Raw genomic sequence first — 20,084 nt, 5'->3', positions numbered from 1 at the left:
TTTGCCAGTTGATATGCCCTTTTTTTGATTTTATGCTGTCCCTAATTTCCCTCGTTATCCACGGTTGAGTCACCTTTTTAGGTTTATTTTTATGCCAAACCGGTATAAACATGTTCTGGAATTCTTCCATTCTATCTTTGAATGCTTGCCATTGTCTATCCACTGTCAATCCCCCCAGAAACACCACCCAATCAATCTTACCCAATTCCCGTCTCATACCCTCGTAATTCCCTTTATTTAAGTTCTGGACCTTAGTCTCTGATTCAATTTCCTCACTCTCCATCTCGACTGAGAGCTCGATCATATTATGATCGCTCTGACCCAAGGGGCCTCGTACAAGAAGATTGCTGATAAGTCCCTTCTCATTGCACAATACCCAGTCTAAAATGGCCTGATCTCGAGTCGGCTCCTCGACATATTGGTCCAGATAACCGTCCCGAAAACATTCCAGGAATTCCTCCTCCTCAGAATTTTTACTAATTTGGGTAGTCCAATCAATATGTAAATTAAAGTCACCCATGATGACAGCTGTGCTCTTATCGCACGCTTCTCTAATTTCCCTTTTTATGCCTTCCCTCACCTCCATATTACTATTTGGAGGCCTATATATCACACCCACTAACGTTTTCCTCCCCTTGCTATTTCTCATTTCTACCCATACAGATTCCGTTTCATCCGAGTTAATATCCTTCCTTTCCATTGCATTAATCCCCTCCTTTACCAGCAATGCTACCCCACCTCCCCTACCTTTTTGCCGATCCTTCCTAAATATTGTATATCCCTGGATGTTAAGTTCCCAGCCTTGCCCACCCTGCAGCCACGTTTCTGTAATCCCAATCAAATCATACTTGTTTACCTCTATTTCCACAACTAATTCATCCACCTTGTTCCTAATGCTTCTAGCATTAAGATACAAAGCCTTCAGGCTTGCTTTTTTCACACTCTCATTATGAATTAGTTTGGCCCTTTGTGTTTCTCTCCTTTGCTTATTGCTTCTCACCTTTCTACCATCTATTTCTGACTTCATATGACTTCCCTCTTTTCCACTACCTAGGTTCCCATCCCCCTGCCAAATTAGTTTAAATCCTCCCGAACCGCCCTAGAAAATATTACCCCGAGGACATCGGCTCCCTCACAGTTCAGGTGTAGACCGTCCCCTTGGTACAGGTCACTCCTCCCCAAGAACTGGTTCCAATGCCTCAGGAATTTAAATCCCTCTCCCTTGCACCATTGCTCAAGCCACGTATTTAACTTATCTATCTTACTCTCTCTAAACTTATTAGCTCGTGGCACTGGTAGCAATCCAGAGATTACTACCTTTGAGGTCCTACTTTTCAATTTAGCTCCTAACTCCCTAAATTCAGCTTGTAGGACCTCCTCCCTCTTTTTACCTACATCGTTGGTACCTACATGTACCACGACAACTGGCTGATCCCCCTCCCCCTTCAGAATGCTCTGCACCCGCTCCGAGACATCCTTGACCCTTGCACCAGGGAGGCAACATACCATCTTGGAGTCTCGGTCTCGGCCACAGAAACTCCTATCTATCCCCCTTACAATTGAATCCCCTATCACTATAGCCCTATCCCTCTTTTTCCCGCCCTTCTGTGCAGCAGAGCCAGTCGTGGTGCCCTGAACCTGGCTGCTGGTGCCTTCCCCTGATAAGTCATCTCCCCCAACAGTACCCAAAATGGTAAACCTGTTTTGGAGGGAGATGACCGCAGGTGACTCCTGCACTACCTTCCTGCCTTTACCCTGCCTTTTGGTCACCCATTTACTGTCTGAGCTAGCCTTTACCTGCGGTGTGACCAACTCACTGAATGTGCTATCCACAAGATCCTCAGCATCGCGTATGCTCCAGAGTGAGTCCATTCGCAGCTCCAGCGCCGCCATGCGGTCCGCTAGGAGCTGCAGCTGGACACACTTCCTGCACACATAGTTGTCAGGGACAGTGTCCCTGATTTCCCACATGGCACAGGAGGAGCATGGCATTAAGAATTGAATATCAGATCAGCTGCGGAAATCTTGCCACTGAGTGAGAAGGTTGTGGGTTCAAGTCCCACTCCAGGGACTTCAGCACAAAATCCAGGCTTTGGGATGAGATGTTAAACCCTCTCAGGTGGACGTAAAAGATCGCATGGCACTATTTTGAAGAGCAGGGGAGTTATCCACTGTGTCCTAGCCAATATTTATCCTTTAACTAACACGGATTATCTAGTCATCATCACATTGCTGTTTGTGGGAGCTTGTTATTGACTGCCGTGTTTCCTATATTACGAAAGGTCAGCAACCTGAAAGGTTAACTCGGTTTCTCTCTCCACAGATGCTGCCTGACCTGCTGAGCATTTCCAACATTATCTGTTTTTATTTCAGATTTCCAGCATCTGCAGTATTTTGCTGCTGTATAAATGTAACGTGTTTTCTCTCTCTCTCGATCTGGATTTGAGAAGATAAAAAGTTAATGAGAGCTACAAAAGGAAAGGGGGAGGATGTGTCAAAATTAGGATACTTAATTGACACTACCTTTTGTGTCCCGAGATAAGTATAATCATCGAAAATCTTATGATGGCAAGAAGTTGTGTGTGGAAATCTATCAATCTGTTTTGGTAATGAAGAAGTAGGAACTAAGCAGCTTGGCCCTGCATGCACATGTACTCCACAGCACTAAGTGTTAATGCAGTAAGGCTACCATTAAAAAAAAGACATTAATTTAAAGTTGCTTTTTGTAAAAATGGAAAACAAATCAAGTAAAAATAAAAACCAGCACATCACGGTCCCTCAACACCTCCTCTCTGGTGAAGAAGGCCCAGCAGCGCCTATATTTCCTAAGGAGGCTAAAGGGATGTAACCTGTCACCCCTGATCCTCTCTAACTTTTACCGCTGCACTAGAGAGCATCCTGACAAACTGTATCACAGTATGGTATGGCAGCTGTAGCTACTATGACCGGAAAGCCCTGCAGTGGGTAGTCAAAACTGCCCAACGCATTACCGGCACCCGGCTACCGACCATAGAGCACATATACCAGAAACGCTGTCTACGGAGGTCACGGTCCATCAAAGACCCTACCCACCCCAGCCACAGTCTGTTCGCCCTCCTGCCATCTGGGAGACGCTACAGATGCATTCGCACCCGTACGACCAGATTTAGGACCAGCTTCTTTCCCAGGGCTGTCATCCTACTGAACTCCACAAATAAACTCTAAAGCCTGCACATCTGCCAATGCACTTTATTATGGTTATGTTTATGTTAATATACTACAAGCCAAATGTATGTTGAATGTTTAAATGTCTTAATCCAAATGTACACTCTCGGGAGCCGCAAGCCTACATTTCGTTGTACTGCACTTGTGCACTAACAATGACAATAAAAGTTGATTTGATTTGATGCAAAGCAACATGATGAGTTCCGATAGCATAGTATCAGGTACTAACAAAAACATTTCAAAATACATGAGTAGCATAAGCATAGACTACCAAGTACTACTTTAATCTACATATGCAAAGCTCATTTGTGAAGGCAAATTCATGTACAGTTTAGCTCATTTCAAATGCAACGTAAAACAGACCCGTCTCAATATTCCACAACTTATTAGCTACAACCCTGCAATTCATTTTCTTCAGGGACTTGAGACAGGAAAACAAGCTGTATTCACACACGCGCGCACGCACAAATTAAACCAAGCTCATTTCATTTCAAGTCTCAGCAACCTCTGAGCCTCAAGCATTAGGGCAAGCTTTAAGATGATCATTTTGGTAACCGCCGTGTTGCTGATGCTGCTTGATATGCTGTGTTCACGTAATCAAAGAGGAAGGAACAATGCAGAAAAGAACACTACAGTTCATAGCTGCATATACTTACAATCATCAGGCAAAACCTCCTTGAACTGTTCATAGTAGGAATTCAGGCGGCCCAAACACTCTGCATTAATTACTTCTTGTAAGGATGTGTCTCCAAACCTAACCCAGATAAATCATGAGCATGAATATCCAATGCATGGCACTAAATCAATACGATTATCACAATTGGACTTTAAAAAACTAGAGAGTGCAAGACTTTCAGTATTTTTGCATTATCCAGGCCACCCACTAACTGCAGAAAAGAGGGTAACTTCCTTCTAAACCTCATCTCTGATGCCACTCTCAACCAGCTCCTGGGGAATATGCGAGAGAAGTCCGGGGTGGGTCTCTCCCAGGTTCGCTCTCCTTTCCAGTGGCTTCCACTTGAGACTTCTCCACAGTGATACAGCTGGAATTGGGAACTCGGGAGTGAGGAATCGAACCCGCATCTCCCTACTCGATAATGCTTGAAAGTTTCCATTAAAATTGTGCTTGAAGCTGCAGATGTTTTAAGACCAAGATTGTCATCGAGAGATAAGGGTTGTGAAAGAGGCTCAATAATTGTTAATCACAATCATTTTATTATGTGAATCACAGCAATTCCTCGTTTTTCATACATACAGAATAACGAATGGTGGGCCTAGAATACGAGCAATGTTGTGCACACAATACTCAAACGTGACTGACTTTGCCGTTACCCATTACAGAACAAGTCTGGAATGGTTAGTGCTGTAGGTATGATTGATACAGCATCTAAATTACTGTAGTACTTAGAGAAGTGATGCACTCCCCCTCACCTTCCTATTCTCCTTCCTCACTTCATGATCAACATTGCTTCAACTGCCAGTGAAGGAGAGTTAAAGGAACGCTAAAGGAGATGGAATTCATACCACCTCCAACCCTAACTTTATCAAATTAAAAAGTGAAGTGAAGCAGGTAATCCATCAAAAAGATTAATCAAAATCAGTGTCGATGATTATTTTAGCTTCTAAGTTGCCATGGATAGAGGGTTAGTGATTTCTTTAAAACATTTGGCTGAGAACTTTTTTTTAAATTTTTTTAACTGAAGTAAACACCCGGGCACTTACATTTTGTAGGATTAATTCATTCAGATTAAGTATATATTTGGCAGGATAAAGGACTTCCTGATAAATCAGAGATACACAGAGTATAAAAGTGTAAAAGTGTCAGCTGTGGTTCAGTTGGTAGCGCTCTCGCTTCTGAATCAGAAGGTTGTGGGTTCAAGTCCCACTCCAGAGACTTGAGCACAAAAATCTAGGCTGACACTCCAGTGCAGTACTGAGGGAGCGCTGCACTGTCAGAGGTGCCGTCTTTTGGATGAGACATTAAACCGAGGCCTGTCTCGAAGAGGAGTGGGGGAGTTATCCCCGGTGTTTTGGCCAATATTTATCTCTGAATGAACATTATTAAAAACAAATTATCTGGTTATTATCACATTGCTGTTTAGGAGCTTGCTGTGTGCAAATTGGCTGCCGCGTTGCCTACATTACAACAGTGACTACACTTTAAAAGTACTTCATTGGCTGTAAAGCGCTTTGGAACCTCCCGAGGTCATGAAAGGCGCTACATAAATATAAGTCTTCCTTTTTCCTTCTAAATGCCTACAAATAAAATAAAAAATATTGGAAATGCTCAGCAAGTCTATCAGCATCTGAAAAGTTTAAAGGCAGATTAACGTTTAAAGATTAACCTAACCTCAAAGTACTGATAGTCCTGCTAAATATATCCAGCATTTTATGCGTTTATTTCAGATTTTCAGTACTTGGGGAGGTTTTTGCCCTGTATTATTTCTACTCTTAAAGATCAGTGATCGTTGTGTAATGTTGCTGAACTTGTTTGGTGGCAGTACTTACTTTTCAGCGAGTGTTTGCTGCTCATTGATCCCCACATTAAATAGCACTGGCTGCACTCGAAGTAACATTCCACTTTGTATTTCCCTAGGTAAGGCATCGAACATAGTACCTGGCAGTGGGATTCGCACATTAAACCCATCTCTGTAAAGATGAATGGAGGTTTGGGTTTTTAAATGCAAAATAAACTTTGCGTACCTAAGACCTTTGGCATTCTTTCAGCACACAAACATAGCCTAGAAATAACTATAGGCAGTATCAGTAGATGAGCACTTAAATAAATGGATTAATGCCAGTGTTAAAATAGTGGACAGAGGAATGTAATAGAGGAAACTTTGGTTTATCCGGGAGGTTCATTGTCCGGAATGCTCAAGCCACCGGCAAAAATCAGGAGCCGCTTTGTTAGGGTTTTTTTTCTTTTCGTTGCTTTTTTTCCCCCCACCAGTCAGGCTCTGCAAGGTCTCGCTGAAACTGTTGCTAAGCTACAGAGACGCTTGCAAGGTACGGCCGACTGTTTAGAAGCTGTTGCTAAGCAACAGGGTTTGTTGCCAGGTACGGAGCTCAAAATCTCCGTATGTTTCAACATTAGCGCTGGTTTGTCCGGCAGTTTTGATGGGATGGCAACAGCTCGGTCCCGTATAGCACAAAGTTTCCTGTATGGACATTACGCTTTTATCAACAGTAATTTGTATACTTGTTTTTATTAACTATACATCTGCAAAAAAGTGATAGCTTGCAAAGTGTTAAATGTGGGTGAGCTCTTCAGGAGTAGCAACTATAATATTTTACGGTTTAAACACTGGGAAGACTGAAGCCATTGTCTCGGCCCCCTCCACAAACGCTGTTCCCTAGCCAGCAATTTCATCCCCCTCCCGAGCCACTGTCTCAGGCTGAGCCAGGCTGTTCGAAACCTCGGCGCCCTACTTGACCCCAAGCTGAGCTCTGACCCCATATCCTCTCCATCACCAAGACATCGCTACTTCCACCTCTGCACCATTGCCTGGCTCAGTCCATCTGCTGCTGTAATCCTCTTCCATGCTGGCGTTCCCTCCAGACTCAACTACTCCAATGTTCTCCTGGCTGACCTCCCATCTTCCACCCTCCTTAAGCTCAGCCAAAACTCTGCTGCTCGTGTCCCAACTCCCACCAAGACTCGTTCACCCATCGCCCGTGTTCGCTGACCTACATTAGTCCACCAATGCCTCAAATTTCAAATTCTCATCCTTGCGTTCAAATCCCTCCATGGCCTCACCCCTCCCCATCTCTAACCTCCTCCAGCCCTACAAACCTCCAAGAACTCTCCGTCCCTCCAATTCTGGCTTCTTGTGCATCCCAGATTTCCTTCGCCGCACCACTGGTGGCCGTACCTTCAGCTGTATAGGCCTTAACTCTGGAATTCCCTCCGTAAACCTCTCAACTTCTCTCTCCTTTACATCTATCTCTTTGACGAAGCTTTTGGTCACCTGTCCTAATGTGTCCTTCTTTTGCTCGGTGTCAAATGTTATCTGATTACACTTTTATAAAGCTCCTTGGGACATTTCACTATGTTAAAGGTGCTACAAAATACAAGCCATTGGTGTTGTAAGGTCCAAACAGAAAAGGAAAAAGTTAGTACAAAAACAAGGGCACCAGATTGGGATAGGCCAGATGATAGCAAGGTGAAGAGTGAGCCTGCCTGAATTTTAGTTTTGATGCCAATGCATGTAGCTCACAGGAACATACAGAAGTGTGACTGTTACCTTTCAGCTAACACTGTTAAACACATCTATGCACAAGTTTTTCCAAAAGGAATACGATAATCCAGTGCTACCTACCGATTTCCAGTAATGACTGGCAGCATGTCAACTGACGAAGTAGATATAGCCTGGATTACTTTAAAAGTCACATTCCGTAAATCCATAATTCCTGTACTCATATCTTCAAGCATAGCAAGTTCCTCCCCTACATAAGGTACACGTTTATTAGTCAGGGCTTCACGATCATTTTTTGTTAACCTTTTACTTACCAAGGAAAGGATATCACTGCTGGCAAAGAAACATCCTTTCACTTTTAGCACCATCACTAAACACTTCTAGCTTAGACAAAATATAGCCAGTTGCAATTTTAAAGCTCCATTTACTTTGTTATAACTGCGCAAGAACAGCCTCTACTACAACAGTACGTTCTCACATTGTTTGTGCAGAGAAAGATCAATGCCATGAAAATGGAACCAAAACCCGTTGTGGGGGGACAGCACAGTACAGAAGCTTTTTGCCAAGAATGAAAACAGCAAGACAAAACTGACAGTACACTTGACCGAGGACAAGAACAGTGCCAAGGAGTGAGAAAGCAATTACTTAACAGAAGTAGATACATATTTGCCATTAGGTGAATTTTTTTTATTTTTTATTAAACGTTTTACACAGAGGCTTATTTCACTTGCGTTCAACTTTAAGCAACTGCACATTAAACAAGATCTATTATTGAGATCAGGAGAAAGGTACTGTGCCAAAGGTTGGGTTATTAAAGATGTGGAATGACAGTGGATGACTTGATTTATGCAACAATGTTAAAATATCTTACAGGGACCAAGTTTCCATGATTGTGCATCAAAAGAAGGTAGGCAATTTTCTGCCAGTATAAGAAATAGGAGGAGTAGGCCATTTGACCCTTCGAGCTTGCTCCGCCATTCAATAAGATCAAGGCTGATCTTCTACCTCAACTCCACTTTCCTGCACTATCCCCATATCCCTTGATTCCGTTAATATTCAAAAATCTATCCATCTCCGTCTTGAATATACTCAACGACTGAGCCTCCACAGCCCTCTGGGGTAGAGAATTCCAAAGATTCACCACACTCAGTGAAGAAATTTCTCCTCATCTCAGTCCTAAATGGCCGACACCTTATTCTGAGACTGTGACCCCTGGTTCTAGACTCCCCAGTCGGGAAACATCCTCCCTGCATCTACCCAGTCAAGCCCTGTAAGAATTTTGTATGTTTCAATGAGATCACCTCTCATTCTTCTAAACTCTAGAGAATATAGGCCTAGTCTACTCAATCTCTCCTCATAGGACAATCCCCCCCACCCCCCCAATCCCAGGAACCAGTCTGGTGAACCTTCACTGCACTCCCTCTATGGCAAGTATATCCTTCCTTAGGTAAGGAGACCAAAACTGTACACAATAATCCAGGTGTGGTCTCACCAGGGCCCTATATAATTGCAGTAAGACGTCTTTACTCTTACACTCAAAATCCTCTTGTAATAAAGGCCAACATACCATTTGCTTTCCTAATTGCTTGTTGTACCTGCATGATAACTTTCAGTGATTCGTGTACAAGGACACCCAGGTCCCTCTGAACACCAACATTTCCCAATCTCTCACCATTTAAAAAATACTCTGCTTTTCTATTTTTCCGACCAAAGTGGATAACTTCCCATTTTTCCACATTATATTCCATTTGCCATGTTCGTGCCCACTCACCTTAGCCTGTCTATATCCCCTTGAAGCCTCCTTGCATCCTCCTCACAACTTAGATTCCCACCTAGCTTTGTGTCATCAGCAAACTTGGATATATTACATTTGGTCCCCTCATCCAAATCATTGATATAGATTGTGAATAGCTGAGGCCCAAGCACTGATCCTTGCGGTACCCTACTAGTTACAGCCTGCCAACCCAAAAATGACCCGTTTATTCCTACTCTCTGTTTTCTGTCCATTAACCAATCCTCAATCCATGCTAGTATATCACCCCCAATCCCATGAGCCCTAATTTTGTTTAATAACCTCTTGTATGGCACCTTATCGAATGCCTTCTGAAAATCCAAATACACCACATCCATTGGTTCCCCCTTATTTATTCTGCTAGTTACAATCTCAAAAAACTCCCAACATATTTGTCAAACACAATTTCCCTTTCATAAATCAGTGTTGACTCTGCCCAACCTATTATTATTTTCTAAGTGCCCTGATGCAAGCATTTTCCCTACTACTGATGTCAGGCTAACTAGTCTGTAGTTCCCAGTTTTCTCTCTCCCTCCTTTCTTAAATAGTGCAGTTACATTTGCTACCTTCCAATCCGCAGGAACTGTTCCAGAATCTATGGAATTTTGGAAAATGACAACAAACGCATCCACTATCTCTATAGCCATTTCTTTCAAAACTCTTTCAATCAGGTCATGGGGATTTATCAGCTTTCAGTCCCATTAATTTCTCCAGTACTAATTTCTTTCAGTTCCTCATTCTCGCTAGACCCTTGGTTCTCCACTATTTCCGGGATGTTTTTTGTGTCTTCTTCTGTGAAGACAGACACAAAGTATTTGTTTAATTTTTCTGCCATTTCCTTATTCCCCATTATAATTTCTCCTGTCTCAGCCTGTAAGGGACCCACATTTACTTTTGCTAATCTTTTCCTTTTCACATACCTATAGAAGCTTTTACAGTCTGTTTTTATGTCTCTCGCTAGTTTACTTTCATTCTAATTTCCCTTTATCAATTTCTTGGTCCTCCTTTGCTGAATTCTAAAATCCTCCCAATCCTCAGACTTACCACTTTTTATGGCAACATTATAAGCCTCTTCCTTTGATCTAATATTATCTTCAACTTCTCTTGTTAGCCATGGTTGGACCACTTTTCCTGTGGAGTTTTTGTGTCTTAAAGGAATGTATATTTGTTGTAAACTATGTATTAATTCTTTAAATGCTAGCCATTGCTTGTCTACCGTCATACCTTTTAATGTAGTTTCCCAATCTACCCTAGCCAACTCGCCCTTCATACCTATGTAGTGTGCTTTGTTTAGATTTAAGACCCTAGTTTCGGATTTAACTAAATCACTTTCAAACTCAATATAAAATTATATATTATGTCACTCTTCCCTAAAGGCTGCTTTACAAGGTTATTAATTAACCCTTTCTCATTGCACAATACTAGATCTAAAACAGCCTGTTCCCTAGTTGGTTCCTCAACATATTGATCTAGCAACTATCTTGCATACATTCCATGAATTTGTCCTCCACACTATTACTGCAAATTTGGTTTGCCCAGTCTATATGTAGGTTAAAGTCCCCCATGATCATTGTATTACCCTTGTTACATGCACCTCTAATTTCCTGATTTATACTCTGCCCTACATTACAACTACTGTCTCGGGCCTATAAACAATTCCCACCAATGGTTTCTGCCCCTTATGTTTCTTAGCTCTACCCAAACTGATTCTACTTCTTGATTTTTGGAGCTAAGATCCTTTCTCTCTACTATCTTTATCCCATTCTTTATCATCAGGGCTATCCCTCCTCCTTTTCCATTTTGCCTATCTCTTCTAAAAGTTAAGTATCCTGGAATATTTAGTTCCCAACCATGGCCACTTTGCAGCCACGTCTCCGTAATGGCTATTAGATCAAACCTGTTAATTTCTATCTGCTCTATTAATTCATCTATTTTGTTGCGAATGCTTCGCACAGATATAGTGCCCTTAGCTTTGACTTATTTCTCTTTTCCCCTGATATCACCTTCATCACCGATGCTCTATTACCTTTGTTACTCTCTTTGTCCCTTCCTGACCTACTTGCTTATTTTTACCCAAAACTCTACTCTGCTCTATAGCCTTGACATTTCTCTCGCTGCTTTTAATTTTACTCTTTCCTGAATCCTCTCATCCCCCTTCATAAGTTTAAAACCCTGTCTACTGCCCTAGTTATTTGGTTCACCAGGACACTGGTCCCAGCCCGGTTTAAGTGGAGCCCGTCCCAACGGACTAGTTCCCTCTTTCCCCAGTACTGGTGCCAGTGCCCCATGAACTGAAACCCCTTTCTCCCACACCATTCTTTGAGCCATGCATTTAAACCTCTAATCTGTTTGTCCCTATGCCAATTTGCGCATGGCTCAGGTAACAATCCAGAGATTACCTTTGAGGTTCTGTTTTAATTTGGATCCTAGCTCCTCAAACTCCCTCAGCAGAATCTTATTCCTAGTTCTACCTATGCCGTTGGTTCCTACGTGGACCACGACAACTGGATCCTCCCGCTCCCACTCCAAGTTCTTCTCCAGCCGCGAGATGATGTCTTTAACCCTGGCACCGGGCAGGCAACACAACCTTCGGAACTCTCGGTTGTGGCTGCAGAGAACAGTATCTATCCCCCTGACTATACTGTCCCTTACCACAACGACATTCTGTTTCATTCCCCCCACTTGAATGGCCTCCTGCACCATGGTGCCATGGTCAGCCTGCTCATCCATCCTGCAGGCTTTTCCCTCATCCACACAAGCAGCAAGAACCTCATACCTGTTGGACAAGGGAAAAGGCTGAGGCTCCTCCAGCACTGCTCCTGGGGTCCTCTTACCTGCCTGAGTTGCAGTCACACCCTCCTGTCCCCGACTACTAACCAGACCTGTACCACTATCTAACCTAAAGGGTGTGACTGCCTCCTGGATCAGTGTCCAGTATCTCTCCCTGTCCCTGATGCCCCACAATGTCTGCATCTCAGACTCCAGCTCAAAAACTCTAGAGCTGAAGTTCCTCAAGATGCAGGCACTTACCGCAAACGTGGTTGTCCGGGATCACAATGCTCTCCACAAACTCCCACATGCTGCAGTTGCGGCACACCACCTGCACTGCCATCCCTATATGACCTTGTTTTATTTAATTTAATTTGTAATTAGGTAACTTAGTTTACAGTGAAGTTTCTTGACTACTTACTTGATCTAGATTAAGTTAAGGGTACTGAAATTTGGTACATTTGGTTTACTGTAACAGAAAGAAAGAAGCCAATATCAATACATTATGGACAAAACAGCTTCATTTTTGTCAAAGGCCTTTCCTAGGGTATTTAGAATGCAACAAACATAGAAGGTGGTGGTGCTACAACAGAAATCTAGTAATGCAAATAAATTTATGAATGTCTTACCGTATGTGCTTAAAAGACCTTCAAATTGTGCCAACAAGCCAATGGTATAAAGCTGGCGCAAAAATCCATCATCACGAAGGCAGTTTCTTAGTTTGATAATGAAACCACAGATCAGGGCTGTCAGCTATATTGAAGGCAAAGAATATAACATACGACATTCAATAAAAAACATGAACATCAGAGATTATCTTTCGACATGTAGGATTGTCTTTTTTGCCTTTTGTACAAGATTTGCTTTTTTCAGGGCATTTCACTTGGATGCTTTTTTTTTAAATTTTTTTAACTGCTCTGTAAAAAGCACAAGAATTTTTCAGCAATAAAGACACAAAAAACATCCCAGCTGATAAATTGTACAAAGGAAATACAACAATATTTTTCTTATGACTGCAGGCAAGTCATTCATACAGAAGTATAATGGTGAAATGGTGCAGCACGATAGGTATAGTTCCTCCATACCAGCGGGAAGATTTGTGCCACTTCCCATCAGGGGACGGGCACCGTGGTTCACAGGGAAAGCTGCAGAAATGCTCGCTCGACATGGAGTTTCACAATAATACAGGGTAAGGGGTTAATTAAGATAAATCATAAAATATTCAAAGTACAAATAAAAGAAAATACTCAAAATATCTACAAAAAACTGTTCCATAATGTGATCGGATGGATTACGTGTCCTTGAAAGTGGTGGAAGAAAATAATTCCTCTGGCTGCTGTGTTTACAGAAATGCATTCGTTATGATGATTAGTAAATTGTTGGCTGTGAAGTGCGTTGGGATGCCCTGAGACATGAAAAAATATTATATAAATGGAAGTCATTTCTTCATTAATACCAGAGAATACCCACACACATACACTGGTAATCTTGCTACATGCACCAACTAGAGGAACTCTAAGGCTTTTAACAAAGATTCTTTCTGTCCTATGAGAGATTGTGTAAAATGGGCCTATACTCTCTGGAGTTTAGAAGAATGAGAGGTGATCTCATTGAAACATACAAGATTCTGAAGGGGATTGACAGGGTAGACGCCGAGAGGTGTTTCCCCTGGCTGGAGTGTCTAGAACTCATCATCATCGGCGACCACTCGAATTCGAGTATGGTATGTCCTTCATCAGTCATCTACTTGTGGGTCTTCAGGTGGCTGTGGAGGCCAATCCGAGATCCACAGACTCTACTACAGTGTGGGCATGTAAGACTATTGGTAGTAACTGGAGTATGGCTCTTCTTAAGTTGCTGTCTCTCCTTACGGCGCTGGCGTTTATCCTCAGCAGCACACTGGAGATTCTTTTCATGTAGTGCGGCACCGTTGTGGATGCATTTTCTCCAATTGTCTCTGTCCAGTGCGATTTCCTCCCAGTTATTAACATCGATATGGAACTTTAAGGATTACTTTGATGTTATCTTTGTAACGCTTCTTTTGACCACCAGGAGACCTCTGCCCTTCCTTCAACTGGGAGTACAGAACCTGTTTTGGGAGACGTGAGTCTGACATGCGAATGACATGTCCAATCCATCGGAGTTGATGCTGCATGATGAGCGTAGTGACGTAGATATTGGCCTCTTCAAGTATACTCCAGTTGGTACGCTTGTCCTCCCAGCTGACCCTCAAGATTTTGCATAGAGAGCGTTGGTGGTATTGCTCTAAGGCTTTGAGATGTCTACTGTACGTAGTCCAGGTTTCAGCTCCATATAAAAGGGTGGGAAGGATGATGGCTTTGTATACAAGAATTTTAGTTTGGACTTGGAGGTCATGATTTTCAAAGACTCTCCTCCTCAGTTTAGAAAAGGCTGCACTTGCACAACTCAGGTGGTGATGGATTTCAGAATCAATGTCAGCTTTGGAGGATAAATGGCTACCAAGATATGGAAAGGTGTTGACATTTTCAAGGGTGTTATTATCAATCTTTATAGAGGGAGGAGTTGCAAGCTGATTAGGTGATGGCTGGTGGAGCACCTGGGTTGTCTAGCACTAGCGGCATAGTCTCAAGATAAGGGGTCGGCCATTTAAGACCGAGATGAGGAGGAATTTCTTCACTTAAGAGGGCTATGAATCTTTGGAATTTTGTACCCCAAAGGGCTGTGGATGCTGAATCGTTGAGTATATTCAAGGTTGAGATAGGTAGATTTTTGGACTCTAGGGGAATCAAGGGATATGGAGATCGGGTGGGAAAGTGGGGTTGAGGTCGATGATCAGCCATGATCTTATTGAATGGCGGAGCAGGCTCAAGGGGCAGTATGGCCTACTGCTCTTATTTCTTATGTTATGTTCTTATTCTTCTGATGTTCTGCCAACTTACCCAGTAGAGGATCAGTTTATATTTGATATGATGAATGTGCCAGAGTCACATGCGCGTTGAGAGAGTCTGCCCAATAAATAAATATCATGGCCCTGAAATTCCGCTCCCTATGGGTGTGTACGCGCTGTGTACTCACCCGTAGGGCCAACAGAAGTGCTGGTTTCACGCATACACTGCGCATGCGCTGGAAACCGGAACTTCCGTTCTTTGAAGAAAGGGGTTCACAGGTCAAATGCCTGCGGCAGAGAGGCAGCGCGAACGCCTGGAACTTCCGTTTTGTTTGAGGTTGATGCAGTCCGGGTAAGTCGGTAGTAGTTGCGCCTGGAAAAGCAGGCACAAGGCCTGCTTTTAACAAAGTAAGAGGTGATATCAGTAAAATAAAATAAAAATTTTTAAACACTTATTTATCATTTTAAAATACTTTAAAGAAAGGTAAGTTTATTTTTAGCCCTGTTAAAAACTTTAATTATTTTTTTCAAAAATGTCAATTTTTGTTTAAAATAGTTAATTTATGTAATTTATAGTCATTTTAAAAATGTGATTTTAAAAAATGTATATATTTGAAGTTTTACTTATGTTTTGAGGGTGATCTCTATTCATAGATTTGACAGGTCTTCCTGTGAAATCTATGGAGATCCCCTGCTCCGATTGGCTCCCCATGGCCTATGTGATCCTAGGGACGCTGCGAACTAGCTGCGCCCCTGGGGTACGCGTGCCCTGCACACCGGCAGTTTGAGGAGGCACATCAATGTAATTCTATGCCAGCCCAGAGCATTACGGTCGGCGCGGTTCGTTTGTGCAGGTCGGGGGCTTACGCCCATGGGAAGCCTCCGACTGGAATTTCTGGGCCCATATCTTTTCACTCTATGGTATGATTTATATACACACACACAAACAATTTTTTTAAATTTTTTTTTTTACAGCAATTGTTTTTAAGTTGTGTTTTAGCTACATGCTGCAGAGTATGTAAGCAGTTTTATGTTCCTGGTTTGGGCACCCTTTGATCTACATAAGTGAGATGATACACATCAATGAGATAGGTGGACTGGGGTGGAGGATGAAATGACACACGAGCTTCATTTCTACACCATTCAGGGTATTTTAATTAGTCTTGCAGTTGCACACAACATACTGAATTAAGGCCGTACACTTTTACAGCACCTTTCACATCCTCGGATGTCCCGAAGCACTTCACAGCCAATGCTGTACTTCTGAAGTGTAGTCACTGTTGTAGGGAAATTCAACAGCCAAATATGCACTCAGCAAGGTCCCACAAACAGCAATGAAATAAATGACTAGATAATTCTGTTGAGGGATAGCTGTTGGTCAAGACACAAGAACGCCCATATTCTTCTTTGAACAGTGCCATGGAATTTTTTGCGTCCATCAGAGAGGGCTGATGAAGCCTTAGTTTAACGCCTCATCTGAAAGACAGCACCTCTGACAGTGCAGCACTCCCTCACTACTGCACTTATGGCCCTAGAGACTAGAGCTAGGACAGGAATGCCTTTATCAGGATACACTGTTATGCATCAATATACCCTGTATAGAGAATGTCTCTTGCAATTACTTTAGCCATACTGTTCAAAATATTGCAGTAATAGAAACAGAAATTAATTTGAAGTTTTGTTTGAAAACTCATCACTTTTCAGACTCCCTGGAGTTAAATTTCCTTACTCTTGGGGTACCAGAAAGTGTCAGAAGGTGGCTGCAGTAACAGTTTTCTGGTCCATGTGGGAACAATTCAGGGAAGTGGCGAGCTGAGACCAAGTCACACTGGGCCACTCTTGCAGCCTCCAGTATCTAGTTGCACAACAGCATTGGGGGAGGCCCGTCAAGCTTGGCTAGGCAAAGTGCATGGTAGGAGAGATGTGAGAAAAGAGAAAGAGCAAAGGTAAAAAAAAAAACTTATAGGCCTAATCATAAAAGACAATAGCTGCATCTGCACGCAAACTTACAGTCTGACAAAAGACCACGTCTCTGCGGTACTGGATAGTCAAGTCCATTGCTATAGTAGGAGCACTGTCTTGCATTAGTAGAAAGACCATAGCTTTCTTTGCTTTGTCACTCATCATGGCTACACAGTCAGTGAGTGTGGTCAGCAGAGGATAAAGTGCTTCACTCCACTCACCTGTCAAACAGCAAAGGAATAATTACTTTCAATACCAGGGTCTGAGGCAACAAAGAACTAGCACACAGGAGCAGCAGGATCTAGTGACTGACACTTTTGATTCCCCTCTGTTGGAATCCAGAAATGTGTAAAACCAAATTTATAAAGTAACAATCATCTGTATCTAAGGGTCCACTAGAAAGGGAAAAAAAAAAAGTTTCAAAGCAACACAGAATTTTACATTTATGCAGGTCATCACAAGTCAGGTGCGGTTTCAACTTCTACCCGTATTGCAGGAAATTGATTCTCAGTGCAACACTGTAAACTATGGTATGTTTTAGTATTTAGAAAAGTGACAAGTCATGTGAGATCCTGCATTTTTCACTCAAATTATTTTCAATATAGTAGTGTGGTTAGTACATTTATTACAAACTACAGTCAGCATTTAAAGTTAGCATGCATTTTCATTCTTTAAGTTGGAACAATGCAATATTTAATTTTAATATTAAATCCAGTATTCTATTGGTGCTTCAGCTAAAGAAGCAGTTAAAGTTACTTCAGCTAAGGTTAAAAGACAATTTAAAAGGTACTTCATAAGTTAGCTAGCCACATTCTCAGATCGTCCTCTCCTTAGCTCAATTTCCTTGTACTGTTATATTATTTCCATTTAAGGTTTATCCCTCCTGAACGGACAACAGCATGAACAAGTTAACAATTTTAAGTAATCAATAAAATACTTCTAAATTTAAGCTATGACAAAATAAAAATCAGTGTCCTCATTAATAGTAAGATTTTTTAAAAGCATTTACTAAAACATTATTACAGCAGCATAATTTGTGGGCCCGAGTTGTTTTATGTACCAGGGGTTATCATGCCATATTATAAAGGATTTCATATATGCTCAAACAATAACATTTCCAAACATTTAAAAAATGCATACTTATTTCCTATTATTTCTGTAGCATCAGCGCCATCATAACGTAATCACAATTTTTTGTATCAAGGTGTTATAAAGTAAATGTCAGTTAAAATTAGCTGCTATAATTCAGTCTAGAATGAAGGCACCTACACATCACTGGCTTTGTTTCTATTTGTTCTCTAGATTTCTGACAGTATAATTGTTAGGAAAGACCTCATATTTCCTTTGACTGTTTTTCTAAAAGCGAGTCATTTCCACAAAAAGATTCAAGGTAGCCTCTTAGCTTTTATCTGCAGTTCTGGGCACTAATGCAAACAAGTTTGAATCTCAGCCATAATTCATGCTCACTTACAGGATTCTAGCACAAGGGCATTGCAGCTAAGTCACTGGGGAAGAAGGGAAACTAGTGCGGAGGGACCTTTCTGAACTGCCAACAAAACTATTTTTGATTACACTCATATTATAGGCTGTCCAAATCAAGGACAGAGGGACAGAAGAGAATAAAAGAAAATACAACTGTCCTCCTAAGGTTTTATATAATCCGCTTTTTCACAATTTTCATTACAAGTTTACAGGAAGAATTGCAAAAGGTGCATCGCAAAATAGACGTTTGTATTTTGAAATAAAGGTCTTTTCAGCCCTTAAAAATATAATTCTGAAAGATCATTTCTTTCACCTCGATCATTATTAAGATGTGATATTTGTACTGCTGTGCACATGCACATCCTCTTGTTCATAAACTGCTTCAAGGCCACAATAATTCCATCATTTTTTTTTTAAGAAAAACTTGTTCTAGTGTTGTAGGTGACACTAGCAAGGCAGCATTTATTGCCCAGCATAGTTGCCCTAAGGGCATTTAGAGTCAACCAGGTAGTGTGGGACTAAAGTCATGTGTAGGCCAGATCAGGTAGAGGTAGCAAGTTGCTTTCCATGAAGGACATCAGTGAATCAGTTGGGTTTTTAACAACAAAATGGGAGCATTCAAGGCCATTTTTTCTGGTGCCAACCTCACAAAGATTTACTGAATTCAATTTCACAACTTGCCATGATGGGATTTCAACTCATGACCTCTAGGTTGCCAGCTCACTAACATAACCAGTAGGTTACTGTACCTCTTTCCTCCAAAGAGAGATTGAACAGCTTCTTCCTCCCATCCCTCAGTATTTAACATTACAAAGAAAATCTGGGCCCTTCACCCTGCCCTAATATTCTGACTTTCAGGGATTTGCAGACAAGTGGAAAGAAATACAATGAAGCTAGGCACTTCTATTACTAAATCGAATTAAAAAGGTTGAACAAAATTTTCTTCATAACACGAGACAGAAATTGTGATTAAATGTTAGCCGTGATGTTGCAGAAACAACACGTACAAGCCAATATACTTTAAATAGGTCAGTTTTCCAAACATCCTAGCTGAAGCATCTATGTGCAAAAAACATGATGCATTTATTGCAACCCAGGTCAGGTATGAAAAAGCAGAAACTGGCTGGTGAAAGGGCCTGGAAAACACACATACCTTCAGTAGGCTCCTCTGCAGTGGAGTGGCAATCTGCACAGAAATGGAGGTGCACATGCATGATTAGGAAGCAGCACTTTATCTACTGACAAGCAGATCTACTTGCTTTTTTGTTGCTGAAGTATTTTACAATGAGGTACTTCGCACTCAGCTCTGACAAAGCAGCAAGCAAAACTGAATTAAAGAGCAAGAGCATTTCAGTGCAACAATGACTACACCTGGGCATTTTCCAAACAAAACATGGTTTTAGGTTGTCTTTGTAAAGTAAATTCAACCAGTGAAACAAATCTTCAAAATGGGCAAGATAGCATCAAAAGTCCTGCATCGAAGGCACTGCTACATCAGCACTCACAAATATTTTAAACAAAGGAATGAATGTTTTTTTGGACACTAGAAAACCAAATTAAATATATTAAACTTCCATTTCATTACAACCAATAGTCTGAAATAGGGTGTTAAGATATAATTTTACTTGACTGAAATACTGTACATAATATTTTATACTGCTGCACCCAACATTGTGCAACTATATAAAACAAATAATATTAATGGGCGTGGTCATCGCCACCATAAATTAACTTTTGACTAGGATTCCATTTAATATTCCTCCCAGATTTGCAAATGTCAAAAACTAGGCATAACTCTGGATAGAAATTG

The 20,084-nt window shown here is 41.6% G+C and overlaps 1 protein-coding gene across 15 annotated transcripts in view; it reads right to left on the bottom strand.

The window, feature by feature from the left end:
* LOC147112036 (inositol polyphosphate-4-phosphatase type I A) overlaps positions 1-20,084 on the bottom strand; it is a 268,422-nt gene that overhangs the window by 24,868 nt on the left and 223,470 nt on the right. For 11 of the 15 annotated variants that reach the window (XR_015079801.1, XM_085999519.1, XM_085999514.1 and 8 more), the window contains 6 exons: positions 19,428-19,460; positions 16,841-17,013; positions 12,591-12,714; positions 7,524-7,650; positions 5,713-5,853; positions 3,861-3,958 (listed from right to left, as the gene is read on the bottom strand). Coding sequence is in view for 14 of the 15 variants with exons in the window: in XM_085999519.1 (XP_085855645.1) it covers positions 3,861-3,958; positions 5,713-5,853; positions 7,524-7,650; positions 12,591-12,714; positions 16,841-17,013; positions 19,428-19,460 (696 nt within the window). In the remaining variant the exon portion in view is untranslated. The remainder of the gene's footprint in view (positions 1-3,860; positions 3,959-5,712; positions 5,854-7,523; positions 7,651-12,590; positions 12,715-16,840; positions 17,014-19,427; positions 19,461-20,084) is intronic. The other 4 variants (XM_085999521.1, XM_085999523.1, XM_085999526.1 and 1 more) reach the window with 1 other exon arrangement.

This window comes from Somniosus microcephalus, chromosome 10 (assembly GCF_052327205.1).
Source record: "Somniosus microcephalus isolate GS21.2 chromosome 10, FLI_Smic_1.0, whole genome shotgun sequence".
NCBI classification, from domain to species: Eukaryota; Metazoa; Chordata; class Chondrichthyes; order Squaliformes; family Somniosidae; genus Somniosus; species Somniosus microcephalus.
This window is presented reverse-complemented; position numbering and strand designations above follow the sequence as displayed.